At 63.6% G+C, this 25,940-nt stretch overlaps 2 protein-coding genes across 4 annotated transcripts in view; both read left to right on the forward strand.

The window, feature by feature from the left end:
* The window catches only part of RASGRF1 (Ras protein specific guanine nucleotide releasing factor 1), a 37,806-nt gene extending 20,130 nt beyond the window's left edge, over positions 1 to 17,676 (forward strand). Inside the window, exons 9-27 of one of the 3 annotated variants that reach the window (XM_086471546.1) lie at positions 260 to 378; positions 841 to 1,001; positions 1,834 to 1,897; positions 2,721 to 2,857; positions 4,100 to 4,198; positions 4,780 to 5,072; positions 5,467 to 5,837; positions 6,826 to 6,951; positions 7,581 to 7,751; positions 8,178 to 8,284; positions 8,961 to 9,073; positions 9,673 to 9,733; positions 11,937 to 12,040; positions 12,434 to 12,518; positions 12,809 to 13,006; positions 13,828 to 13,907; positions 14,610 to 14,727; positions 15,065 to 15,133; positions 17,584 to 17,676. In XM_086471546.1, the coding sequence (XP_086327672.1) occupies positions 5,696 to 5,837; positions 6,826 to 6,951; positions 7,581 to 7,751; positions 8,178 to 8,284; positions 8,961 to 9,073; positions 9,673 to 9,733; positions 11,937 to 12,040; positions 12,434 to 12,518; positions 12,809 to 13,006; positions 13,828 to 13,907; positions 14,610 to 14,727; positions 15,065 to 15,133; positions 17,584 to 17,676 (1,467 nt within the window). In that variant the 5' untranslated portion in view covers positions 260 to 378; positions 841 to 1,001; positions 1,834 to 1,897; ... (2 more) ...; positions 4,780 to 5,072; positions 5,467 to 5,695. Of the gene's footprint in view, positions 1 to 259; positions 379 to 840; positions 1,002 to 1,833; positions 1,898 to 2,720; positions 2,858 to 4,099; positions 4,199 to 4,779; positions 5,073 to 5,466; positions 5,838 to 6,825; positions 6,952 to 7,580; positions 7,752 to 8,171; positions 8,285 to 8,960; positions 9,074 to 9,672; positions 9,734 to 11,936; positions 12,041 to 12,433; positions 12,519 to 12,808; positions 13,007 to 13,827; positions 13,908 to 14,609; positions 14,728 to 15,064; positions 15,134 to 17,583 lie in introns of all 3 variants that reach the window. The other 2 variants (XM_086471547.1, XM_086471548.1) reach the window with 2 other exon arrangements.
* A 1,048-nt stretch (positions 17,677 to 18,724) lies between these two features.
* Positions 18,725 to 25,907, forward strand: CTSH (cathepsin H). The gene is made up of 12 exons (XM_086471592.1): positions 18,725 to 18,800; positions 18,948 to 18,979; positions 19,106 to 19,211; positions 19,309 to 19,379; positions 19,903 to 20,007; positions 20,363 to 20,449; positions 21,261 to 21,316; positions 22,306 to 22,387; positions 22,477 to 22,545; positions 22,974 to 23,080; positions 24,832 to 24,957; positions 25,540 to 25,907. The coding sequence occupies exons 1-12, from the start codon at positions 18,725 to 18,727 to the stop codon at positions 25,613 to 25,615; spliced, it is 993 nt and encodes a 330-aa protein (XP_086327718.1). The 3' UTR covers positions 25,616 to 25,907.
* Positions 25,908 to 25,940: the final 33 nt, after the last annotated feature.

Consider the following 25,940-nt stretch of genomic DNA (forward strand, 5'->3'; position numbering starts at 1 on the left):
GTTCTGGCCGGGGGCTGCGTTTTCCAGGGCTCCTTAATAATGAAATACGGGTGTTGGCGGGTGTTGGAGGGCTGGCGCGGCTCTGCCGGGCTGGCTCTGTCCTCTGTCTGGCATGGTGGTGCTGGTGGGGGAGCAATTCCCTTGATAGGCCTTCGGTCTTGGTCTTGCCCAGCGCAGCCCCTCCCGTGTGTCCAAAGGGATCTGCCGGGAAAAGTGTGAGTCTCATTTGAGCTCCAATTTTCTCCTCTCCCTCCTTCAGGATAATGCACGATGAAGTGAGCGAGACCGAAAATATTCGGAAAAACCTGGCGATAGAGAGGATGATTATTGAAGGGTGTGAAATTCTGCTGGACACCAGCCAGACTTTCGTAAGACAAGGTACCCTCTGTGTGTCAACACCCCCCCGCCGGCGTTATCGCGGAGCCCTGCAGCCCCCGTCCCCGCGTCCCCCTGACCCCGCACAGCCTGGTGAGCTGTGGCCTTGAAGAATACGGCCCGGTTCTGAGTTTCCTCTGCTCCAAAGCGCCTCCCTTTCAGCCAGCCTTGGCACTGCGTTTGATCGCGTCACGGAGCAGAAGGTGCATTTTAGCCGTTGCCGATTTCCTACCACCAGAGGGGCAGTGGGACACATCCTGACCTCCTGGGCACACGCACGGGGGTGGGCTGGGGGCTGTGGCTGGTGCTCGCCCGGTCTCTGGGGCTCGGAGGACCCGCAAGACCCATGGCTTGGGGACACACTCGCCGCTGCCCCGCTCCGGGCCCGCAGCAATGCCCTGCTCCCGGGCACCGTGCCCTGCAAAGCTGCCCCCGGTGCCAGGGACGGGTCTCTCCTCTCCGCAGGGTCCCTCATCCAAGTGCCGATGTCGGAGAAAGGGAAGATCACGCGGGGGCGGCTGGGCTCCCTCTCGCTGCGGAAGGAGGGCGAGCGGCAGTGCTTCCTCTTCTCCAAGCACTTGATCATCTGCACCAGGGGCTCCGGGGGCAAGCTGCACCTCACCAAGGTGCGGAGGGCAGGGGGGGCTCGGTGGCCCCCAGCGAAGGCTCCGGCGGCTGCTGGGCTTGGAGCTGGTGCTGCTTCCCGGGGTGGGGTCGTGCGCCCAGGGAGGGGGCAGGGGCTGGAGCCCGAGCTGGCCGGGCTCTCCTGGTGACACCGGGGGGCCGGGGGCCGCCTCGCCGTCCCCTGGCTGCAGCCTCCCTGGGGGGCGGCTGGGAGCGGGCGGGCGGGTGGGTTTATGTCGCGTGGTCCAGGCGCCTTGTGAGCGCTGTGCAGAGCTCTGAGTCCTGGGCGAGGACGGGAAATTGGAAGTTGTCGATAAAAGAAGTTATCCTGCTTTGCGGCAGGAACCTCCACAGTCTCTTCAGTGAGAAACTTAAATTATAGCCTGGGTTTGTGCGTAACGCTCCCACTCTCCTCCCAAGACTCACGCTTTTGTTGGTGGAAATCTTGCAGGTAATTGAGCGAGGATCTTACAGAAATTGCTCATTACTGGCATTAAATTATCAGTTTGAAAAATTACAGTCCATGGCAAAGAGTCGATAATTACAACAACAGACTTTTGGAAAATTTGATTTAAAGCTCCTATCAAATAACTGATAAACAAGCTGGTCGGTACAAGGGAAACGGCCGTGCCCCAGCAGTCAGGAGCTGTGCTTTTCCCAGTAAAGCAGGCGCTGGTGCTGGCTGCCGGCTGGGTGTGCCCCCACGGCAGCATCGCCCGGCCCTGGCCCCCCGGGGCGGTGGGCTGCAACGCGGGGCGGGGGGGGGGGGGGTGGGGGTGCCCCCAGCCACCCGGGGGGGATCCTGCCGCTGAGCTCCGACTCCCGCCCCTGCAGAACGGCGTGATCTCCCTCATCGACTGCACCCTGGTAGAGGAGCAGGAGAGCACCGACGAGGACGGTAGGTGCATCCCAAAAAGCAAAGTCGCAGCTACACCAGGACGCTCCTTGCCGAGGCCGCCGGCACCACCAGCACGTGGCCAAAGCCCGCACCCATGGGGTCTAGGGGGGTGCTGGGGGTGCGGGTCCCACTGGGGGCTAAACTTAACGCCAGAGCCTCGGCCCGAGGTTGCTGCCAGCCCCTGGCAAGGTTTTCCTTGGCTGGAGGCAGCTGCCGTGTTCTGTGGTCAGCGCTGCCGGCGTCCCCTGTCACGGACGTGGTGTCCTGGACGTTCCTGCCATTGCTCTGCGTGGTGTGAAACCAGCTCTGGCAGAGCCGGGGCAAGTTCAGGTGCTGAACAGACTCGGGGACGCCATGGTCTCCTGGCTGGGTTTAGTTAAGGCAGCGGTTTACTGGGAACCACACAGGCGCGCGCTGGGGCGAGTCGCCCTTCCCGCGGCAGGCAGCGGGCGCCCGCGAGCGAGCGGGACAAGGCGAAGGCGCTGGAGGTCCTCGGCCGTGCCCGCTTCACTGCAGGCTTGGGGACAAGCACAGGCTCCCTCCCCTCGTCCTCATGACGAGTTTCCTGGCACGTGCCGGGGAGCCGGGTTCTCCCCGGGCGCACGGGGCCAGGGCCCCAGCAGCGAGGCCGTGCTGCGCTCGCGGTGCGCAGGCTTTACTTGGCCAACGTGGAGCCTTCGCCCGGCAAACCTGTCCCGGCCTCACTGCAGGCAACCTGCAAAATGCGACAAACTCCTTAAGACCTTAACAAAACCTATGCTGGGGGAGAGGGGGGGGGGTGAATCTTTTCACAATCACTGTGTGTGGTTTTTCTGTCCCAAAGCAAAAGCATCAGGGCAAGACATCGACCACCTTGACTTCAAAATCGTGGTGGAGCCGAAAGATTCCTCGTCTTTCACGGTTATCCTCGTGGCCTCGTCCAGGCAGGAGAAGGCTGCGTGGACCAGCGACATCAGCCAGGTAGGACGGGCCCGGCAGAAGGAGGTGTCGAGGCGCAGAGTCCCCAGGGACGAGCAGCCCCCGCAGGGTTCCTGCTCGGGTGCCCCCACGCAGGCTGCGGCAGCGGCTTTGGGCACCCGGGGCTGACGCTTGGCCTTCGCTGCGTGGCTGCGGCTCTGCTCCTGCCCCCGGGCTGCGGCTGCGGCGGTAGCACCCGGCTGGGTTTGCACCCTGGGGGCTTTCCCGGCGCCGTCAGGGTGCCGGGGCCGTGCCGCGGGCTGAGGTCTGGCTGCACCGGGCTGGTGTGGACAGCACGGGTGGGCTGCCGAGCCTCGGGCACCCAGGGAGAGCGGTTCCGTGCCGAGGGGGGCTTGGAGCTGGGGCGCACCAAGAGCCCGGCCGTCGCCGCAAGCTCGCTGGTGTCTGCAGCTGGAAGAGGAGGAGGTGGAGGTGGAAGGTGACACGGCCGCAGCGGGTGGGAGCAGGGTCTGCCCCATCCTGCACGTGTCCAGCCGTGGTTTGGATCTCTGCCCTGACTCAGGCACGTGGTAACCGTTTACACCTGAGCAAACGACTTTGAAGATAATTTTTCCCAGGTGGGAGGAAGAGTAAAGACGATCAGTTAAATAGGGATTGCCTCCTGGGCAGCGCGTCCTGGCCTGCGTCCCCTTGCCGAGCACCGGTCCTCGAGGGGAGCTGTGGGCAGGAGCGGGGGCCCGGCCCCACGCAGGGAGGTGGCAGCTCCTGGTCCCACTCCCCGCAGGGGCCAGGGCCAGTCCTGCCTGTGCGGGGGTCTCCAGCCCAGCGAAGCCCCGGGCGGTGAGCCGGCAGCTGAGGGACCGCTGCTGCTCCTGGGTCTCCCTCCGGGAGCATCCAGCAGTGCAGGCGGGGAGGGGAGTTTAATTGTTTAATTATGGTGGCGTAAAGGGTGAGAGTGGGTTTCTGGCGACTTTCATGATGCCTTTGTGTCTGCCAGCACAGCCTGAGCCTGGGCTGCGTCCGCGGTGGCAGCGCTGGGGAGCAGCTCTGGGGGATGCTTACCCCGCCTCGGGGGGGGCAGGACCGGGATCACGAAGCTGCTGTTTTCGGGCAGAAGCTCTCGCCCTTCCCGGCGGCGCGCTCCCAGCCCTGGTCTGCCGTCAGGCAGGAGGCGTCTTGTCTGGATGAGGCCAAGCTCGGGGTCCCTCGTGGTGCCTCCAAGCCGGGTGGGCAGCGGGGCCGCCCTCGCCGCCTCCTCCCACCTCCCGCCCGTGTCTCTTCCAGTGCGTGGACAACATCCGCTGCAACGGCCTCATGATGAACGCCTTCGAGGAGAACTCCAAGGTCACCGTCCCGCAGATGATCAAGTGAGTGCTGCCGCGGGCAGGGCTCTGCTCGGCCCCACGGCTCGGGCACGCGGGTGGGCTCTTCCCGGCGCTAATTAGGAGCGCTAATTAGCTGGGAGAGGGGATTTGTGGGGGAGTGTGCTCGGGCAGGTGGGAAGGTCGAAGGGGAGAGATCGGGAAAAATAATATTAGTAAAGGGGTGTGTTGGGGGAACTGCCGGGGGGGGGACACAGGGGGCTGTTGTCCCACTGGGTGCAGGGGGGCAAGGGCTGCCCCAGCCCGAGGAGGGACACGTGCGGCACGAGGGGGCCCGGGCGCGGCGGGACGGGGCAGCGTGGGGGGTGTCCCTGCTGCGGGGCTGCTGTCACGCGCGGGGAAGCGTCCTGGTCCGTGGGTCAGTCCTGCCACGTTTTTTTGCACAAACGTCGGGCCCTGCGCGGCGTTGCCTCCCGTTTTGGGGTGCAGGTTCCCTGGGAGTATTCCTGCCTGCGTTTTGCGTGGGGACACCCCGTACAAACGAGGCTTCTTTGCTGCCGGGGACCCGTACAGCTTTCCGTGGTCCCCACGCATCTCAGGGGGGAAGCTGCTCGCCCGAAGCAGCTCTTGGTTTCGTTCCAGGCTGGAACCACAGATATCTTGTTTCTCTGCAGGTCTGATGCCAGCTTGTATTGTGATGATGTTGACATTAGGTTCAGTAAAACGATGAATTCCTGCAAGGTCCTGCAGATCCGCTATGCAAGCGTGGAACGGCTCCTGGAGAGGCTGACGGACCTGCGGTTCCTGAGCATTGACTTTCTGAACACGTTCCTGCACTCGTACCGCGTCTTCACCACCGCCCTGGTCGTCCTCGACAAGCTCATCACGATCTACAAGAAGCCGATCAGCGCCATCCCCGCACGGTGAGGCTGCAGGTGGCATCGCTGCGGTGCCCGTGCCGGTGACCTGTCCTGCCCCTGAGGGACCGCAGGGTTTGAGGGGGGCTGCGGCGCCGCTCCTCCATCCCCTCTTCTGTCCTGAGTCACTCCTCTGCTCCCCAGACCTGCCTGGTCCTGGTGCCACCCCAGGGCTGTTTCGCCCGGTCCCTGTGAGCTGTGATACCCACAAACCGGGGAAGCGGATAGACCCGAGCTCTGCGGGTGTCCCCGCTCCTGGGAGGGCTGAGCGGTGGGAGCGGGGCGGCAGGGGCTGTGCCGTGCTGGGGGGGATGCCCCGGGGACCCAGCGCTGGTGGAGCTGCTGGCGGGGCTCTCGCAGCCTCTCAGGCAGAGGAGCTGCGAGCTCAGCCTTCCCCCGTGTCTCCACCAAGGTCCCTGGAGCTCCTGTTTGCAAACAGCCAGAACAACAAGCTGCTCTACGGCGAGCCCCCCAAGTCCCCCAGAGCCAACCGCAAGTTCTCCTCGCCTCCCCCTCTCTCCATCACCAAGTCCTCGTCCCCCAGCCGGCGGAGGAAGCTCTCCCTCAACATCCCCATCATCACAGGGGGGAAGGCGCTGGACCTGGCCGCGCTGAGCTGCTCCTCCAACGGCTATGCAAGCATGTACTCCTCCATGGCTCCCTTCAGCAAGACCACCCTGGACATCAACAAACTGTACGTCTCCAGTAACTATCCCAATAAAATCCCGGACGAAGGAGAAGCAGCCTCAGAAAAGCAAGAGGAGTCGCTGCCAAGCAAGCAAAGTGAGTCGTGGTGGGTTTGCAGGTGGGCGGGGGTCTGGCCCAGGCAGCCGGCAGGGAGGGGGCTGGTTTTGGTGGGTGCTCTGTGGGGTGGGCACAGGGACACGTGTGGGGGATCGGGCCCCCTGCACCGTGCTGCTGGCAGCCCAGCTGTGTGCTGGTGAGGGGTGGGCACGGGGAGCCCCCTCCCCACGAGCAGGCACACAGCAGCTCCCCCGGCACTGGGGAGACCAGTGGCCGCGGTGGTGGCCGCGGTGGTGGCCGCGGTGCTCCTGGTGATGCCGTGAGTCGTGTGGTGTGGCCTCCAGGAGGAAGAGGGGGCAGGGGGCCGGAGCTGGGTGACAAAAGCACCACAAGGGCCACAGGTCATTGTCCCCTTGAACATCCCTCTGCCCCCCTGCGCTGATGTCCCCGGGCATGGCTTTGGGCGCAGCAGCCGCCCCGTTCGCACCTCGACGTTACCCTCTCCCTCGCTGCGGGCTGTGCGAGCGCCGTCTGCGCCCCGGTGCCCGAGCAGGGGGACAGGGGCGGGGGGACAGGCTGCCCCAGCTCCTCCCGCAGCCCTTCGCTGGGTGACTTCCCAGCGCCTGCGCCCTGCGAGGGAGGTACCGCGTCCCGCCCCATCGCTGCGCGCGGGGTGCGTGGGCTGGAGCTCGCCCGTGGTCCAGCTCGTCATCGCCAGCCCCGGGCAGAGCCTGTCAGCTGGTGATACGTGCGCCATGCACGGCATGGAGAGCTCCTGCCTGCTGCGGGCTGTGGGCTACCTGAAAGCTAAGTTGTAATAACGAAACAAAAAAAAACCCAACCAACCACCCCAAAAAAACCCACCTCAAAAAAAAAACCACCCTAAAACCCCCCGAAGTAATTGCAGGACTCTGTACCTCTCCTGTCCTCGGTTGCTGTGTGTCCGGAAAGTCTGGAAGAGTTAAAATGCAGCTGCAGCGTGCACATGTCCAGCAGTGATGGTGACTGGGTTCCCTGTTCCCCCCAGGCTCGGAGGTCTCTGTCAGGGAAGAGTCAGACACGGATCCCAACCAGAGCGATGAAGCAGAAGCTGAAACTTCCCCAACAAAATCTCCAACGACTCCCAAGTCCATTAAGTGCAAAAATTCATCAGGTAACGAGCCAGGACCTGTCACAGAGCTGCCTGCTGCCCTTGAACCTGGCCGTGCAGAGCTGCCGATGGTGCGGGCATAGAACTGGAGCAGACGCGAGGAGGAGCAGGACTTTACCCTTTATTTTCCTGCGAGGGGACAGGGAAATGCCGAACCATCTGCCCGTGTTGCGGGGCCGGTTTGCACATCTTACTGGGTCTTCTCACCCCTTTCCTCCCTGCTCAGGGCTGGACAGGCGTGTTCGGAGCAAGTTACGCTGCTCCAGACGTGAGCCTGGGCTGGCATCAGGCATCGATTTGTCTGCTCCAGTCTCCCCTGTAGCTACCTTGACGCCGTCTGTAGCGTCCTCTTGGCTTAATTCCTGCTAAAGCCGTGCTGGATGAATTCTTTCGGCGTGGTGGCATCCAAAGCTGCTCATCTCCTTTGCGCCAGCGCCGGCGGGGTGGAAGCCACCACCCCGCATTGGCCATCTGCACCCACCACCCCCACGAGCCCCGTTCCCTGCCTGCCCTGACCCAGGGGGGCCGCCCGTGTGCCGGGGGGCTGGCGAGCAGGGGCCGGGCTGCGGGCGGGGACCTGGCTGGGGCCGCGGCAGTGGCCGGAGTGGTGTTGCCTTTCTTCTCCCCCCCAGATTTCTCGTTGTTTTCTTACAACAACGGCGTGGTCATGACGTCCTGCCGGGAGCTCGACAGCACCCGCAGCGCCCTGTCCGCCGCCTCCGCCTTCGCCATCGCCACGGCGGGAGCCAACGAGGGGACCCCCACCAAGGAGAAGTACCGCAGGATGTCCCTCGCCAGCGCAGGTACCCTGCCCCAGCCTGCCCGGAGCGCGGGGGTGCGGTCTTGGGGTGCCCCTTTCTGCCCTACTGGGCTGGGTTACCCTCGCCTGGGAGGGGGAGCCTGAAGCACCCACAGCCCAGCACCCGCCTGCTCCAGCCTGCGGTCCCTGGCTGCCCGAGGAAGGTGGGGGCTGCCCGAGGAAGGTGGGGGCTGCCCGAGGAAGGTGGGGGCTGCCCGAGGAAGGTGGGGGCTGCAGGCAGCTCAGCCCTTGGCACCCACGGCCGAGCACCCCGCTGCCGTGTAACACGGAGCCTCCCCGGCGCTTGCGCTTCAAGGCAGCTCAGGGATGCTGGGGAAGGGGGGTCTGCTCCTCCCAGCAGTCCTGGGAACACCCGTAAGCAATTCCCGACGGAGCCGTGGCGGTGCTGAGGGGTCGCTGGCAGTTTCAGGCTTTCCGACGGACCAGCGGAACGGAGACAAGGAGTTTGTGATCCGGAGAGCGGCCACCAACCGCGTCCTCAACGTGCTGCGGCACTGGGTCTCCAAACACTCGCAGGTGGGTCGCGGGGGGCTGGCAGGGGGTCAGTGCCGCGGGGGCCCTCCCTCCCCCCGCAGTGTGAATGCCGCTGCGTGCCGGGTGGCTCAGCCAGGCTCCAGCTGGAAAGACAATTTGGCAGTTCTTTTTTAATTAAGCAAATGAGCGGACGTGGGGAGGAGGTGACACCTGTGGTGCAGGGGAGCTGGGAGCCCCCGGTGCGGAGCGGGGGGCCAGGCCTTGGGCTGCAGCAGGGGGGAGCCGGGAGCCGCGGCCGTGCCTCCGGCTGGGCTGGGTGGAAGGGGAGCAGCCGGGTTTGACTCCTGTTAGGGGGCTTCAGGCTGGGGTCAGGGTTAGGAAACAGCGTGGCTTTGCTTGCTGTTCCTGTTCCCCTTTGCTGCTGGTTGCTGGGGGCACTGGGAGCGGTGCTGTACTGGTTGTCACTGGGAAGCCCCAGCACCTCTCCCAGTGCAATGGTGCAGAACGAGCCCGGTGCCTTCCTGGCCGGTTCCCGTTTGCCGGGCACTGCGGGCTGGGATTGGGCAGGGAAGAGGCAGCCTCGGCCGAGCAGCCGCCCGCGCTGGCACCGCGGGGCCATCGGGCTGGGCTGGGTTTGGGTGAGGGGAGCGGAGCTGCTGGGAGCCGGTGGTCCTCGCCTCATAGAGCCTTGACACGGGGACTGTCCCGGCTCTGGCAGGACTTTGAGACCAATGAGGAGCTGAAGTTCAGAGTGATCGGCTTCCTGGAGGAGGTTATTCACGATCCCGAGCTGCTGACCCAGGAGAGGAAAGCAGCCGCCAACATCATCAGGTGAAGGGCCGTGGGGGCGGGGGGGTGCCGGGCTTCTGGCTGCTTCCCGCTCTCGCCTGGGGTCAGAGCAGGCACGAGGGGCTGCGCCCGCCGTCAGGGGCTCGGGAGCTGCCGAGGAGGAGGACGGGCGGCGTTGGCTGCACCCATCTCCCCGGCGCATCAGGACCTGATCGGGGAACACGGGCGAGCTGTGACCCCCCCACCCTCGTGCCTGCCGTGGCCGTGGCGCCGCGCTGAACGCAGAGAGCACGTGGCCCTCCCCGCCGCCGGGCAGTGGGGTGGCACCGAGGCTGCCCGTGGCCGGGGGCTGTGGGCTCGCCGGCGAGCAGGGCGGCTCTGGCCACCCAGGCGCGTGTCCGCCCCGTGCTGGGGCCGAGGCAGCCGTGTCTTGCTGCAGGAGGGACGGATGCGGGGCCGGCTGTGGCCTCGGTTAAGGAGTTTTTTTTCCTCTTTAAAACGGGAAGCGGGACTTGGAAGCGTTCTTACGCATGCCGAGTGTTTAATCTGTGAAAAACCACAACGTTGTGCTGCAGCCACATGGGAATTGTGCAAGTCTGGTGTTTTCCCAGCCAGAGTCACGCTGTCTTTTCATGCCATAGGACCTTGACACAGGAGGATCCAGGAGACAATCAGATAACCCTGGAGGAGGTTGTACAGATGGTAAATACCCTTTCCCTTCTTCACTCCGCCTGGTAGCTCAGCGTGCTGGTAGGGGAACGGCTAAAGATCCCCGTGCTCCGGCGCACCCGGCTGGGTGGAGAGCAGTTTTCCTCACCTGCTGCCTGGGCAGAGGGCTACAAAGCAGGGAAGGGTTTTCCAGGGACAGGGCCAGCTGTGAGCACAGCTGGATCTGTAACGGGCAGAGGCAACACTAATCCAGCCCGCTGGCCACATTAGTCCTCCCGCACCGTCGGCAGGATGGCTGGAGCGGGCAGGGAGACGCGCCTGCCCGCCGCTGCCAGGGCCTGCCCGAGGGACGCAGGAAAACCCCGCGGGTTTCCACCGTGTCCTCTGTGTCCCCAAACCTGCGCCAGTGTGGCCGCGCGCTGGTTCCACGTGACGGGCGCTGGCCCAGCTGGTGCCGGTGCTGCTCCCCCGGCGCAGAGCCCTGGGAGCGGGCAAGGGGTTTAAAACCGCCAGGGTGGCTGCAGTGCTTGTGCTGCCTTTCTGCATTCAAAAAAACTCCACGAGTTGGCTCCCAGAAGAACCCAAGAGCCACTTTAAACTGGCCTGGTGCACCTGAAACAACAGCAGCTCTGTCCCCTGGGTCTGCCAGCCGGCTTCTGGAGTGGCTGATCCCTCTTGGGGTTTTTTTAAGCTTTTGTCTGTAACCAGGGGTGCTGGAAACTTCCTTTGAAGAAGAGAAGACAAACGAAACCAGAAGGTTTCGGTCTGCCCCTCAGTCTGAGCAGCCGAGCAGCCACGACCTGCGGTCAAAGGCACGGTGGGGACACGAGGGAGCCCTGGGTTTTGGGGTGCAAATTGGGGTGATGGGGGCTGTGGGTTCCCCGACCCCCTCCTGGTGAGCTGGGGGTGCGCGTTATGCCATGAGCTGCCCCCTCGGCGGGAGTGCCCTCCTGGGAGCTCGGAGCCCTCCGGCATGGCACCGGGGCTGCTGAGCGCCACGGCTGCCGCTCGCCCACCCGGTGTTTGCTGCCAGCAGCACCCTGTGCTCTGGCAGGGTGTCCCCCCACAGCCTGCACCCCCCCATGCGCACCCTCCCCCCGCAGCCTCTCCACGGGCCCTTGAGCAGCCGCAGAGGGTGCCCAGCTGGTGTTTGCTCCCGCTTTCGCAACCCCCTTCCCACGCCAGGAGGGGATTTCGCGGCGGGCGGTTAACTCGTGCTGGCCGGGCTGGTTCCTGGCTCGCCCACGGGTGCCTGGAGCCCCTCCGCTGTTCCTAAAGCCCCTCTTGGCAGAGGGTGCCAGAGGGAGGCGATGCCTCTTCTTGGGGCGAGGCAGCACCCCGGAGCGGGGGGCTCAGCTGGCCCGCAGCATCGCCCGCACCCCCTGCACCCCCAGCCGCCCCGCAGCGTGGTCCCCTCGCACCGCTGTCCCCTCGCACCGCTGTCCCCGGCCAGGGGACCCCAGCCTGGCTCCTCTTTCCCCGCGCTGGGAGCTGCTACGGTCCCTTTTCCTGGGACCCGGACAGGAGGGACGCTGCTGCTCCTTTCCCAGAGGAGCGATGCCGTGGCAGGTTTTTAGGCGGTTCCCTGCTGGGAGAGCCCCGAGTTCGGGCTGTGCTCGTGCCAAAGCCAGCGCACGCTCCGTGTGGGTCAGGGGCTGCCGGCTCTCGCCGTCAGCCTGGGGGGCTCCAGGCACAGGGCACCCCGAGTGCCCCCTCCCCTGCAAGCACTGCTTGGCCAGAGCCGGGCAGCGGGAACAGGGGATGTCCCTCTTCTCCTGCGCCTCTGGATGCCCTTGGAAGACCCATCCCAAGCCACAGCAGGGTCCGGGAGCTGCTGACCCCGCTGGTGGAGCGGGTGCCGGCGAGGCTGGCCGAGCTGCCGGGCAGCGGTCGGTGGGCCCGAGGCAGCAGCTCGGCGACACTGCTCCGGCGGGGAGCCCCTGGTGCTTTGGTAATTAAACAGATGCAGAGCAAAAAAGGCAGAAGTTGATGTGCAGGGATGCGTTCCGTAGCTGACACCTAATCACTCAGAGAAGATCAGTTAATTTAGTGCCTGTGCATGAGCACGGATGATAACGTTACTAGAACGGTCGGGTTCGCGGGGCTGTGTGAAGCCGGCGCTTCTCAGCACTGGCGGCATGCGGGGTGCGGGGCCTCTGATTTTGTGTGCGTGAAGCGCAGAAGCTCTTGGTGTGCTCTTGACCGACGAGCCCTCGTCGTTGTCTTTGTCGCTCAGGCTGAGGGAGTCAAGGCGGAACCTTTTGAAAACCACTCGGCCCTGGAAATAGCAGAACAGCTGACGCTGCTGGATCACCTGGTCTTCAAGAAGATCCCCTACGAGTGAGTGATCCCCCCGAGTGAGGAAGGGCTGTTCTGGTCGCCCGGGGCTCTGCAGCTGCCCGCTCCCCCACAGCCAGCCTGGCTCAGGCTGAACCCAGAGGGTGCAGAGCCTTCCCAGCTGCCGCCAGCTTTGCAGGTAGCCCAGGCTGGGCTCAAGCCCCAGTTTGAGGCCTGACCTTGTGGCTTATCTGCTGGTGTCCCTGGGGTGACCAGCTCGGGGAGAGCCTCCCACACCCATCGCACTTCCAGGCGCACCCGTGCGGTCCCTTTCCAGCAGTGTGGTGGGGAAAGGCCCCGGCAGCTGCATCCCGTGTGGGTGCAGTGGAGCTTGCAGGGCATGGGCGTCCCAAAAGAACGGGCAATAAACGTTGACCTGAAAACTGTCGTTCGCAGAGAGTTCTTCGGGCAAGGCTGGATGAAGCTTGAGAAGAATGAAAGGACTCCTTACATCATGAAGAACACAAAACACTTCAATGATGTAAGTGCAGCCGCAGCGGGCGCTGGGGAGACAGGCAAAGACGAGGCAGCGCAGCCAACCTGCCCCTGTTAGCCAGGGACTGGGGTGTGTGAGGTTCGTCTGCCCCCACCCGTGCTCCAGGGATGTTACGAGCCCTGGGGACCCGTTGCAGGTGGAGCATCTCCTGGAGCAGTTGCTCCTGCTGGGGCTACTGCAGCGAAGGGGAACAAAGCGCTGCGAGGCTGGAGGGGCGCGTGGCTGTTGTCCAAAGTCATCCTAACCCATGGGCTGGGACCGGTGTCTCCCCAAAGGTCAGTAACTTGATCGCGTCGGAGATCCTCCGGAACGAGGAGATCAACGCGCGGGTGAGCGCCATCGAGAAGTGGGTGGCGGTGGCGGACATCTGCCGGTGCCTGCACAACTACAACGCGGTGCTGGAGATCACCTCCTCCCTCAACCGCAGTGCCATCTTCCGCCTGAAGAAAACCTGGCTCAAGGTCTCCAAGCAGGTAGGGGCGCAGGGCTTGACCCCCTTCTGGGGAGGGTCGGGGCTGGGCGTGATGGTGTTGGGGTGACGTAAGACACACGCGTTGGAAAAACAGAGAGCGGAGTAAGGTGTTTGCAGGTTCTTCCCAGGAGGGAGGTGATGTGGAAGCTGCACAGACCCTGTTTTGCTCTTTACCCATCGTGCAGGTCAGATGTGCCACTATAGAAACCTTTTCTAGAGTCACTGTAGCTGTACATGTACACACACACACACACGCACAGACATACACACACAGACACGCACACAGATGCTTCTTTAAACTGGTTTTCTGGGCTTCTCGGACCAATTATGGATGACAAAAATGAATTCTTGTGCTGAGTTACTTGGTGCAGAAATAGCTTGTACCTGCACAGCGCAGAGCCCGACGGCAGCCAGGGGCTGCCAAGCCACAACCGCTGTGTGGGCTCCTCTGAATCTGGAACACCGTCTTTTTTTCCTGCAGAGTGATAAATCTGTAAATTAGAACAGGCTCTGGCGAAGGTGGGAGGCAGGGGAAGGAAACAAGTGCATAGCCTGTCTTTATTGCGTGTTGGAGGAACTTTGCATTCGAGTGCTTGCTCAGCTCCTCCGGACGCCAGCAGGAGCCGGGTGTAACGACCAGGGCACAGTCTGTGGCTGCCAAGGTGTCGAGCAGCCGGACGGGGGTGACGTGCTCCGGCGGCCGCTGCGGGCAGGGCGGGATGGGAGCGACCCTGCGGCTCCGCGGGCTTCACCCCCCCCCGGCCGCGGGGATGGGGGCTTCTCCCAGCGCCTTCTCCAGGCGATGCTTTGGGTTTCTTGCAGACGAAGGCGCTGATCGATAAGCTGCAGAAGCTGGTGTCGTCGGAGGGCAGGTTCAAGAACCTGAGGGAGGCACTGAAGAAGTGAGTGAACGGCGGCTGCTGCTGCGAGGGGGCTGCTGACGGCGGCCCGGCGTGCTGGGGACCTGGCTCCCACCCTGGCTCCCGCGCTGCCAGCTGGGGCTGGGCTCACCAGGTCGTTTCAGGGCCTGCGCTAACGCTCGTCTGGTCCAGCAGGCGCCGGGCAGCGGCTTGCAGAGCGACCCCGAGTCATGAGCTGCTCCTTCGAGCAGCGGGGTGGGGAGACGTGAATAAAAGGGATTGCAACGGGGCAAATCATTGCCAGACACCGGGAAGCTTTTTCCCCCCCGCCTCCCCTTACAGACGCGTGGTTTAAACCCCCAAATGTGCCGTAGCTGGCTACGGTTTCCCACCAGCCGGTGCACGTCAGGCCAGCTAGCGTGGGCCTTACCGGCGGCACGCCGGGCGCGCTCCCAAGGCAGAGCATGGCACAGCAGAGCGCTGGCAGTGCTGCAGGGGCAGCCAGCACCCTCCCAGAGACGGCATCGGGCTCCTCCGCCAGCGCTCAGGGTCCCCAAACCGTCGTTACTTCGTGTTCGTTGGTCCCACAAGCTGAGGAGCCCGGTGCTGCGGGTGCGTAGGGAGCGGGGTTTCTGTGTATGAGAGAGAATCCTTCACATTCTGCTAACTGTGGGGTCCCACCCTCCTCCCCTCTCCAAAGCCCCCGACTAAGGCAGTTTTCTTCCCTCTTTGTGCTTCCCCAAGTTGTGACCCTCCGTGCGTCCCCTACCTGGGAATGTACCTGACTGACCTGGCGTTCATCGAGGAGGGGACCCCAAACTACACCGAGGATGGTCTGGTGAACTTCTCCAAAATGAGGATGGTGAGTCTCCCAGCCCCACCGCAACGGGCATGTGGGCGCCAGGTTGGAGCGGTGCGGCTCGGTGCCACAGTGCTGGCTGGGTCTGTGCCCACCCCGTGCGGCCCCGCCGCTGGCCATCACCGCACAGCACCAGGCAGCCACGGGTGTCCTGCTGCACGTCTGCACGCAGCCGGGGCTGTCCCTGGTGAGGAAACAAAAAAGCCCTTGGCGTCGTGCTGTGGTTGGAAGGGGCGGACGGAGGACGCGCTCCACTGGCTGCCCGTCGCCCTCCCAGGTGCTGGGACGCGGTGCTGGCGGTGCCGGCCGTAAACAGCTTCTGTGTTTTATCTCCGGACAGATTTCACACATCATAAGAGAGATCCGCCAGTTCCAGCAAACCTCCTACAAGATCGAGCACCAGCCTAAGGTACGGCCTTGTCCTCCCCGTCTCCCACTCCAGTTGCAGTCCCCAAGCAGCCTCCAATTTCTGGCAGCTCCTTCGGGGAAGATATGATACCTCTGTAAGAAACTGAACACCAAAAACGCTAGCAGAACCAGCGTGAGTGGGGGGGCTTGTGCCAGGCGAGGTGTAACGGAGGGGACAGGCACGGGAGACGGGCCGTGACCTCCGGCACCTCTTGTGCCACGCAAACCGTAGAGAGCTCATCGCCTCCGCAGCGCTGCTGGCAGAGCCAAAGGATGTGGCTGTGGCCAGAACAAGCCAGTGCTCTCCCTGCCTCTCCCTGCTCCGCTGCCCTTCCTTCACAGCAAACAGGACGGCCCTTTCCCTCCAGTTCTGTCTGCCAACCGCTGCAGCCGCGGGCACGAGGGTCCGCAGCCTGGCACGGTCTTGCCAAGCTGGGGCTGGTGTGTGGCCGTGGTCGGGCAGCGCGGCAAGGGGGCGGCCTGGAAGGGCTCCCGGGGAGCGGGTGGGCGCTGGGGACGGGGCCGTCCTCTGCTGTTAGCTGCTTTCGGGCAGACCTTGGCTGGGGCAGAGACCTGTGCGCAGCGAGAGCGTGGCTCTTGCTGTGGAGGTCCCGTCCCTGGGGGAGAGCAGCTCCTCCGGGACTCGGCCGGAGGGGTGGAAGGAGGAGCAGTAGCTTTCCCCGTCTGTGGGAGTGAGTAACGAGTGTCGCTGGCTCCTGGGCCGCCTGCCCTCGCACCCTGTGCTCCCCTTTGGCGCCCATCGCCGTGGCGGGAGCGTGGCCGGTGCCTCTGCGCCGGGAGCAGCGCCTGCGCCTTGCTGGAGGCTGTCACAGCGGTGCAGGGGACGGGGGGGGGCGGTTGCAGCAGCTGCAGCGGGTTCCCCCGAGGCTCCCCCGGGACGCCGCAGCGGAGGCATCGCTGTAGCCAGCGGCCGTGCCCAGACACGTGGCCGATGGCCGAGGTGCTCCTGGGGCCGCTCTGCGTGCGCTGCTCCTTGCCTGCACAGCCGGGACGCGGCGCAGGGGCTGCCCTTCCCTCAGTGCTCCCCCCTTGCCCAGGCTTTGCCCGGAGCCGGGCCAGGCTCTGCGGCCCCCCTGGGCCCCCCGCGTGTAGCTGAGGGATCCCAGCACCCGCAGAGCCCACCCTGGAGGTGCTGGGAAATAGCTGTGGTGGGGCAGCACCCCCCTCCCCAGGCTGGGGGTGCAGAGCATGTCCGCCTGGTGCTGGGTGGCCCCCATGCGTGTGATGAGATGAAAGGTCTCGGCCGCCCTTGCATTTCCTCTGCCGTGGCGCTGCAGAACCACCCAGGAACTGGGCTGGCTGTGGCGGGGGTTTCTGCTGCCTCCAGCACTGCTGTTCTCCAGAAACAGCAAACCCTCCCGAAACAGCCCTGCTGCCCCGCCGGCACCTGCCGAACCTGCCCGGTGCCCCAGCTGCTGCGTTGCTGGTGATGGGGCCAGGCCAAAACACCCCCCAGTGACACCAGTTCCCGTGTGCGGTGGCAGGAGCAGCCCCAGTCCCTCTGGACCACAACCCCTGGCCGGGCTGGTGGAGGCTGGGAGCTGCGGGCTCTGATTTTGGTCTCTGCGGTGCCAGGCAGCCCCAGCCCTGCCCTCCGCACCGCCGGTACCCGCCCGGGGCCGGGCTCGTGCCGTGGCCGTTTCCCAGCCAAACACCCCGGGTCACCCCCGCCTGCTCCCGGCCTCTCCTGCGCGGGAAGATCAGCCACGAGCGTGGCCCACCGCCCCGGGAAACCCGGCTGAAAACAGCCGGCGCCAAGGGCAGCGGGGAGGGGTAGTGCCGGGGGTGCCGTGCGTGGCCGTGCACCGCCCGGTCTCCCTGCAGAGGTGGGCTCCAGCCGTGCAGCAGCTCCCGGACGCTCTGGTGGGTGATGGGGTGAAGCCCCATCGGTGCTGCCCAGGCAAAGGCTCTGCTGCCGGCTGCTCCTCGCACTGCCCGGCTCTGGACCCCGGGCGCGGTGCCTTGCCTCGGCACGGGCTGTGCCCCTCTTTGGCGTCAGCGGTGCTCGCCGCGTGGCTAACGAGGCCAAAAGGCAATTTGGGAAAAATCTTACAGGAATTGCGAGATTTTCCGCTAGCACCGGAGCAGATGTCTTGCTGCATCAGCAGCATTCCTGCAGCAGGAGCGGCATTCCCTGCTTACATGGTGCCTTAATTACCAGGATTTTGCATTCTCAACGGGAGGGAGCTTTGTGGCTGATAAAATAGTACCGGAGAGGAAAACTAAGCAAGAAAAGCAGAAGAGCAGCTGAGGATTAGGCAAGACTTTGCAGTCCTGGGATGAGATAAGCACGTGTCGGTTGGCGGGAACCGCAGGCGCTTCTCCGCCACTTGCTGCTCGGGCCTTTGGCGTTGCCTAGTCTCGGTGTTTGTCGTCGGCCGCAGCAGAGGCGAGTCCCCCCTGTTAGCGGCGCGGCTCTCCTTTTTCCAGGTGACGCAGTACCTGCTGGACCAGTCGTTTGTGATGGACGAAGAAACCCTTTACGAAGCTTCTCTGCGAATAGAGCCCAAACTGCCTTCTTGAGCCCGGCGCGGCGGCGGCTGCCCGCGTCCCCGCGCTACGCCCTCCTGTATATACCTGCTCCTTTCTGTCGGACGCCCTGGAGTGACTTCCACGTCTGTGCTTCTCCGAGCAAACCGCCCCCCTCGTGCCCAGGCCGCAGTAGACCTCGCGTAGGATTTCCCGCATCGTTTTAAGGTTTCGCGCATCGACACCTCGCTGGAGTCCCCGTTTCTTTTCGATGATGATGTTATTTTTGTCATTTGCTCTTCCGGAGGGGGACGGCGGTCGGGACGGCGAGCCCGGGCGTCCCCACGGGGCGGCTCTTGCCCGGGCGGTATCGGCAGTGACACCCCCGGGCCGGCTCTGCCCGAGGTCTGTCGAGGTCTCTCCCGCCGTGCCCAGCCGGCGCCGGGGGGGCCTCTCGGCCGCTGCCCGCGGTCCCTCCCGAGCCGGGCAGGTGGGAACGTCCCCGCGACTCCCCTCGCTGCGTACGGCTCCTGACGCGCTTCTGTTGATATGCTGTAGATCCGTAAACCTTGTGGCCACTATGAGTAACATGATGTAGAGTTAGAAACCGATGACCGAGTGTTTTTATTACATATACTGTAATCCTGTCTAACCACCTTCTAGCAGGAATATAGTAATGTAGTGCTTATTCTGTGAATATTACCATGTATTTTTTACATTGTACAGTATATAAACACAGTTTAACTTGACAGTGGCAGGCATGCTCCACTCTGACAACCAGAACACTTTTGCTGTAAGCAATACCTCGTGGTATGAGAATTCTCTTTCAAGCCCTAAAACTATTTCAACTTACAGCTTGTTTGGAAAAAATATTTCCATTTTTTTGTAAAAATATATGTTTCCTGATTACCTCTTGCTAATAAATCTATTCTATCTCAGGGTGAACCGAGGCTTGTCATGTGTTTGTCGGCGGGTCAAGGCCGGGCCCGCAGGCACCGCCCCCCCGCCCCTTGCCCCGCCCCTTGCCCCGCCCCTGCGGCGGAGGCTCGGCTCGGCTCCGTTCGGCTCGGCTCGGCTCGGTTCGGCCCGGCCCGGCTCGGACATGGGCTGGGCGGTGCTGCTGGCCGCGGCCGCGCTCCTGGCGCCCGCCGCCGCCGCCTGGGTGCCGTCCGCCGAAGGTAAAGGGGCACCGGGCGGGGAGGGGGTGGCCCGGCTCGGCTCGGCCCGGCCCGGCCCGCCGCCCCGGGCGCTCCCCGGGCCGGAGACCCGCGGCGGGGAGGCCGAGCCGGGGGAGCCGCTGACACCCCCCCTGCTCTCTCCCGCAGAGGAGCTGCAGTTCAAGGCCTGGATGCTGCAGGTAAAAGCTCCGGGGGCGCCTCCGCTGCGGGGCGCCGCGGTGGGAAGGGCCGGGCCGGGTCCCCCCGGGGAGCGGCGGGGTCCCGGCGGGGTCCCGGCGGGCGGCTGAGGCGCTGTGCCCCCGCAGCACGGCCGGCGGTACGGCCCGCAGGAGTACCCCCGCAGGCTGCGCGTCTTCCTGGGCAACAAGAGGCAGATCGAGGAGCACAACGCCGGCAACCACAGCTTCCAGAGTAGGAGCCGCCTCCCCCCCGGCCCGCTCTCGCTGTGGGCTCTGATCCCCAGCCACCAAAACGTCCGTCCCCCCCTTTCCTCCCCCCCTTCCTCCAGTGAGCCTGAACCAGTTTTCAGACCTGACCTTCGCAGAATTTAAGAAATTGTACCTGTGGAGAGAGCCCCAGGTAAGTGCCGGGAGCGCGCGCCCTGGGCGGCGGGGAGGAGGAGGGGGTCCGGCAGGACGGTGGAGCCCGGGCCGTGGGGGGCCCTGCGCCGAGCGGCACCCACCCGCGGGTCGGCACCCCGTCGCTGTGCTGCCCGAAAGCCGCCTTGCCAAGTGCAGCGCCCTGTCGTGCCTGGGTAAGAGCGAGGTGAGACCCCCCACCCCTTACCCTCCCTCTGCTGCTCGACCCTGCCTCCAGCCAAATCGTCGCTTCTTCCAGCTTTGCTGGTCGATCGGTGTTTATGGTTAGACCTCGGCCTGATCCCGGCTGTTCGGGGAGTCAGGAGCACCCTGAGCAGCTCAGGCGCTGCCCATGGGGGTTTGGGCTGGCAGCGCTCTCCCAGGGCTGGCCCAGGGCTCCCTGGCTGGCGTGCAGCGGGCCAGGGCGGCAGGCACGGCTCCCTCCAGCCCGGGGAGGGCGGCCATCCGTGGGCCACCGTCCCCCAGCACGGCGGCTTGCCGCAGCCCTCCCGCCTCGCTTGCAGAACTGCTCAGCCACGAAGGGGAACTTCCTGCGCAGCTCCGGGCCACATCCCGACTCCATCGACTGGAGGAAGAAGGGAAATTACGTGACACCCGTGAAAAACCAGGTGGGGAGCGTGTGTCAGCGGTGACGCACCAAGAGCGGGCCAGGAGAGGGGGGGAACCCCTGCGGGCAGGGCATCGTGCCGGGAGCAGGAGTGCTGGGGTGTGCGTGCCCACCGGGAAGGAGGCTCCCCCGGGAGCCCCTCCGTGGCTGGGGCGAGGGGGGGCTGGGAGGGTTTGGGGCATGGGGAGGCTGTGGGCCCTCGGGCAAGGGCTGAGCGGAAGGCAAAGCCCAGCTGCCGGCAGGGAGTGGCAGCGCGGTGCTCCAGGCGTGCCCTTCTGCCCTGGCCCCCGTGTGTTGGGGAGACCAGTGACCCCACGGCACGTTGTGGAACAGTTCCTCTCCGGTTCCTCACGCAGGGCCCCTGTGGGAGCTGCTGGACCTTTTCCACCACAGGCTGTTTGGAGTCAGCTATTGCTATTGCGACGGGAAAGCTCCTCTCTCTGGTAAGAGATTTTCCTTTCCTGTGTCCTGCCGCCGGTTATGTGCCGGGGCTGCCAGGGGGCCAGCCCCCTCCTGCCCGGGACAGCCACCGGCTGCTTGTTCCGAGTCTGGCTCGGGCACCCCCTGCCCTGCAGGCACCCCCCGCCCTGCAGACCCCTTGCAGCTCCTCGCAAGCCGAGCAAAACGGCTGGGGAGGCGCGGGGCAGCGTGGCCAGGAGCTCTCTGTGCCCGAGGATGTGCCTGTCTTGGGGTCCGAGTGTCCCACCGCCCTGGGCTTGGGCAGAGCCCTTTCTGGAGCAGGATGAAACCGGAGGGGCCGGAGGCTGCCGAGCCCCTGCTGCTGGGGGCAGGCATGGTTGGGTAGAGCCGTGTCTGGTGCTGCCAGCCGGCAGGAGCTCCCTGCTGCAGGCAGCGCCTTGTGAGACTTTATTTTTGAACTCCCAGAAGACTGATATTCTCAAAGCACTACCAAGGTGGTAGGTGCTTATAAGACTTTCCAGAATAGCTGAGGGTTGGGTGCAAGTGTTAAAAACAAACTTGACCTTTGAAAGCGATCTCAGCCAGCACTCGCCGGGGTGGGACGGTGGCCCAGCCGGCGTGAGGAGGAATGTCTTGTGCAGCCGGAGCATCCGGGGCTGCTCGTCCCTCTCCTCGGGACGTGGAGCCGTTCAGCTGGGCGATTCCTGCTTGCGGCGGGTGGCCGGCCGGCCGGCTGCACGGGCGGAACCAGCACTCCTCAGGGGCCTGCCTGCGGCTGCGTTTTGTCTGTATGCGGGTGTTGAGCATATACTGACTGAGAAAACTTCTCTGTAGGCGGAACAACAGTTAGTTGATTGCGCTCAGGCTTTTAACAACCACGGCTGCAGTGGGTAAGTAAGATAAAGTAATAAAGAATAGAAACGGGAGTATCGTGTGACGGCCTCCCTCAAGATCTAGTGTCGGGATCCTTCCAGATCTTGGAATGGTTTTGTTTTCCCTTGGCTGAGGTTAGGATGTTTCACTAACTCTCCAGCATTTCCTAACCTCTGTTGTTCCTCTTGTTTACTAGTTTTTCTTCTGATACCACAGTCAGGGGCGCTGTGAGGCTGGGCTTTAACTGGGCTTTATGTGCAGGGAAAGGAAGGGGAGTTTGTCTGTTGCTCTGCTGGTGGGTCACGCGCGGCTCACGGCGCTCGAAGGAACCCACAGAAACCTCTGCTTCCCCTTTGGTAAATTCCTACTGGCATTGCTAGAGAAGGCAGACAGTAAAGCTTTCTGAGATCTTCTGTTTTCTGTGAGATAAGCAGTCCCTGAGGAATGCTCAGAGAGCTGAGCAACACCACTCTTGGTACCTCTTATTCTTCTCGTGACTCCTCCTTAGTCCTCTCCTTCGGAGCACGCCCCGATCACACTTCCCTTTTCTTCGCTCCGTGAGACGCGCTCCCTGAAGGTGGCTGGGGAGGGAAGCAGCTGCTTGCTGGAGGCGTGGGTCCCGTGTCCTCCCTGTGCTGTGCAGCTGGGGACCCCAGCCAGGCTGGGCAGAGGCCACGGAAAACACCTTTCCGTGGGCGAGGCTGCAGAGCCGAGCTGGCGCGGTGGGTGCTGTGTGGGCAAGGCGGCCACGCGCCTTCCCGTGCCTGGGTGAGACCGTGCCAGACGGCGTGATGAGCTAGGCCTGCCGTCCTGGACGGGGAGATCCTGCAGGAACAGACTGGAGTTCGTGCCTGTAGAGGGTCAGGGATACACCCTGTCCTTCCCTTTCCCCCCGCTTCGTGGGAACAGTCTGTAGGGCTGCGGGGAGGCGGCGGTGGCTTTGCTCTGCGGTAGCCTTCGCGTCACCATCCCAATTAATCTGCGTTCTGGCTGTGTTGTCTCGCAGGGGCCTGCCAAGCCAAGCCTTCGAATACATCCTGTATAACAAAGGGCTCATGGGGGAGGACACCTACCCGTACCGGGCGAAGGTATTTCCAGCGCAGCTCAGGCACGTTCCCACAGCGGCAGAGCCGGGTCCAGAGCAGGCTCTGACACCGGCTCCTTTCTGTGCCCACAGAACGGCACCTGCAGGTTCCAGCCGGAGAAGGCCATTGCGTTTGTCAAGGACGTTATCAACATCACCCAGGTGAGGCCCCGAGCACTGCCTTTCCGAACTCCCGGGGCCGTGCCAAGCCGGGCCTGGAAGGTGCTGGGATGCCCCAAAGCTCCGCAGCACGAGCTGCAGCCTGCTGGCTCTTGGGAGAGGAGCGAGCCGCTGGCGTGCACACCCCTCCTCCGCTGCACGCCGCCGACTCCCTTTTCTGAGGGTGGCACCAAAGAAGAGCTCTAGTCAAAATACGGGCACCGGGTCTCTGCCCGCTTCCCACAGCGGGTGCACCTCCAGGCTGTAAGGAAGTCTCGGGTCTTGTCTTTCGAGGCAAGCAGCACTTGTTTCCTTGGCTGCAAGCAGAAAGCTGGGGTCCATCCCCACTGTGCTCTGCCTGCTGGTCCAGGGATCCTGACTGGTTCCAGCATAATTGGGAGATAAATGACACTGGGATCCTCTTCTTGCAGTATGACGAGGATGGCATGGTGGAAGCTGTGGGGAGGCACAACCCCGTGAGCTTTGCGTTTGAGGTGACGGGTAACTTCATGCACTACAGGAAAGGAGTCTACTCAAAGTGAGTACTTCTGGACCTGGGTGGTGAGGGTGGGGGCGAGGCGTAGGGCGGGAATCACTCGCCTCCCCGTTTCTCCTGCGCTGTGGCACTGGGTGCAGCAGAAGCCCTAAGGAAACCGAGCCTTGATGTGCTGATTTCCCAGGGGAGAGCGAGCGCAGCACAGGGACGAGGGAACAGTGTCCTTGGCAGCCCATTGACTGCTCGGAACCAGTCCGACCCGAGGGCTGGTCTGTATTTGGAATGAAGCTCAGCAAGCGCGTGAGCTCGGGAGATCCTCTGCAGCCCTGCCGCCGAGCTGGGGGCAGCCTGTCCCGGGCTGATGTGTGTGTCCCAGCCCTGGGGGGTGGCAGGGTCAGCCCAGGTGCTGCAGCTGGACACGTCTGGGTTACTTAGGGTCAGCTCTGGCCACAGCGACTTTTCCGTGGGACTCGGGTGGCTCCTGCAGTGCGAGACCTGGGTGTCGCTGCCTGCACCCGGCGCCACGCCCGAGCCGGGACGTTTGCAGGTTGTGTCACGGAGGTGGGGGTCCCGGCGCCGCTGTTCTCTGCGGGGCCAGCCGGTCCCCCAGCACCTTGTGCCGATGCCGTTAGCTGCCGACCTGCCTCTGAGGCTGGACGGGTAGGGAAAGCAGCAGAGATGAAAAATCAGTTGGAGACATGAGGTGGCCGAGCAGAAGTGTTGTGTCAGCTCTATAGCCAAGGCACAAAGCTCCTTAGAAGGAGGATGATGATGCTATTTTGGAAAGGCTCTGGAAGCTAACTGCGGCAGGATTGATTTCTGTTAGGCAAGAAATGGGGAAAGTGCATGTTTGGAGAGAACTAGAAAAATAGAGTAATGAATCCTCACACACGTAGAACTGCAGGGAGAACTAAACTGAGAGTGTAAGCGTGAGTGATCTGCCCCGGGGAGGTGCGAGGGAAAGAGCAGGCAGCACCGTGAGTTCGAGTGGCTTTGCTGTTGCAAGACAGACAGCAATGTCGAGGTTTAAGGCAAGCACCAGGCAGATGTGTAAGGTGTGAAAGCAGGTGAGACCGTCAAGATGCTCTGGAACAGGATTCCAGTTGGGAGAATGCACCAAGTTATCTGGCAGATTCATAGTCTAAGTCAGAGCAAGTGGAGTAACGGGTGCTGCAGTGGATTCAGCCTGTGCTCCCCAGATTCAAGAAAAGTCAATCTGTGGTGGGGATTATTGATCTTTTCGTTATCTGCAATTGGGAAATGTTTAAAATAGGTGCTCTAGATACGGGAGTTTGTACCTTGTGCTGTCTTGTCCTGTGTCACAACTCTCATCGAGTGCAGTTTAAAAGCTGGAAATTCGGAGGAAAAACAAGGAAATGGGTACTTAGACCGAGGAGGCAGCTGTTCCCTGTGCAACATGCAGAACGGTGCCCCTGAACTTTGGGGCAGAACAAGCCGTTACAGGGATGCACTAAGAGCTTCTGGGTTCGACTGGAAAAATTCCTTTGCTCGTTTTTTTCGTGGTGGCTCGTTCTTGTGTGACAAGGCTGACGGGTGCTGAGCTCAAAGGTCCGTGTGGCTGATCACGCTGACTTCAGACATGGCTGGTAACGACTGCTGAGTGAGAAAACAGCCGTGTCTCCTTGGCCTCCCTCCCGGCTCGCCACAGCTGGAAGTTCAGAGCGTCCAGTAGTTCTTTCTGCGGTGCAATCGAGAAGGCCGGCTGATCCACGATCACCATCGGCTGGTTTTCCGTGTAACAAATGTGCATCATTTTTCCCTCGTCTTTGCAGCCCGCGGTGTGAGCACACTCCTGACAAGGTGAACCACGCCGTCCTCGCCGTGGGGTACGGGGAAGAAAACGGGACTCCGTACTGGATCGTGAAGAACTCCTGGGGCCCGCTGTGGGGCATGGATGGGTAAGGAGGTCCCAGCGCTGCCGGACCCACCACGAGGCCGTGGGATTCCACCCGTCCCAGCCCCCGGGTCACCCTTACGCTCTCCAGCTGGAATTTCACTTAGTTCATGCTCTGGGAAGAGGCAGGGGAAATCATCCCGGCCTCGAAACCCGTCCTGGGGCGACTGCTCAGGGCGGCCCCTTGGATCACAGACCCGCCGTTGTCACCGGGCGCTGGGCCAGCGTGTGCAGAGCTGCCGTGGCGCTGGCTTGGCTGGTGCCGGGAGAGCACCCTGCCTCTGCTGGGAACGGGTTGTGCCGGGAGCGAGCGTTCACACTGGCTCCACAAGGATTTCCAGCTGCAAGTGGGATTTTGTGGAGTCAGGAGCTGACTCTGCTGGTGTGTGGTGTGAGGGGGACGGGGAGCAGCACGGCCCGGCTCCCTGCCGGTGCTCACGGCTCCGTCACAGGCGTTTGCTCCCGGTGCTGGCAGGGGAAGGGGGCTCGGACCTCATGGGAGCAGCTGCCTCACACCCCCCTGGCTGTCGTGCTGACTCCACCGAGAAGGGAACGCTCGCTCGTACACGTGTCTGTCTCTCCTCAGGTACTTCCTTATTGAACGCGGCAAGAACATGTGCGGCCTGGCTGCCTGCGCCTCTTACCCAGTTCCGCAGGTGTAAGAGGAGAGCGCGGGCTGGGGAGAGCGGGCGGAGGAAAAGGACGGATTGTATCTGAATTTCTGGATGCTGAAATCGAGGGAGTGAGAGCAAGATGAGACACCAGCCGGCTGAAAGCCGCTGCCTGCAGGCAGATCCCTCGGCTCGCACACCTTGCAGTAGGAAGTCCCGTCCCTCCTCTCCCCACCCAAAAGCAAGTGTGCTCCTGCGCCCGGCGCCGGGCTCCCGCCTTCTCCTCCGGCTGCGGCGCGCCCCAATTCTCCTGATCCCAGCCGATCCCCCCCATCCCAGCCGATCCCCCCATCCCAACTGGGGCGGCGGCGGGGGG

Source organism: Leptosomus discolor, chromosome 11 (assembly GCF_034619465.1).
Source record: "Leptosomus discolor isolate bLepDis1 chromosome 11, bLepDis1.hap2, whole genome shotgun sequence".
Taxonomy (NCBI): Eukaryota; Metazoa; Chordata; class Aves; order Leptosomiformes; family Leptosomidae; genus Leptosomus; species Leptosomus discolor.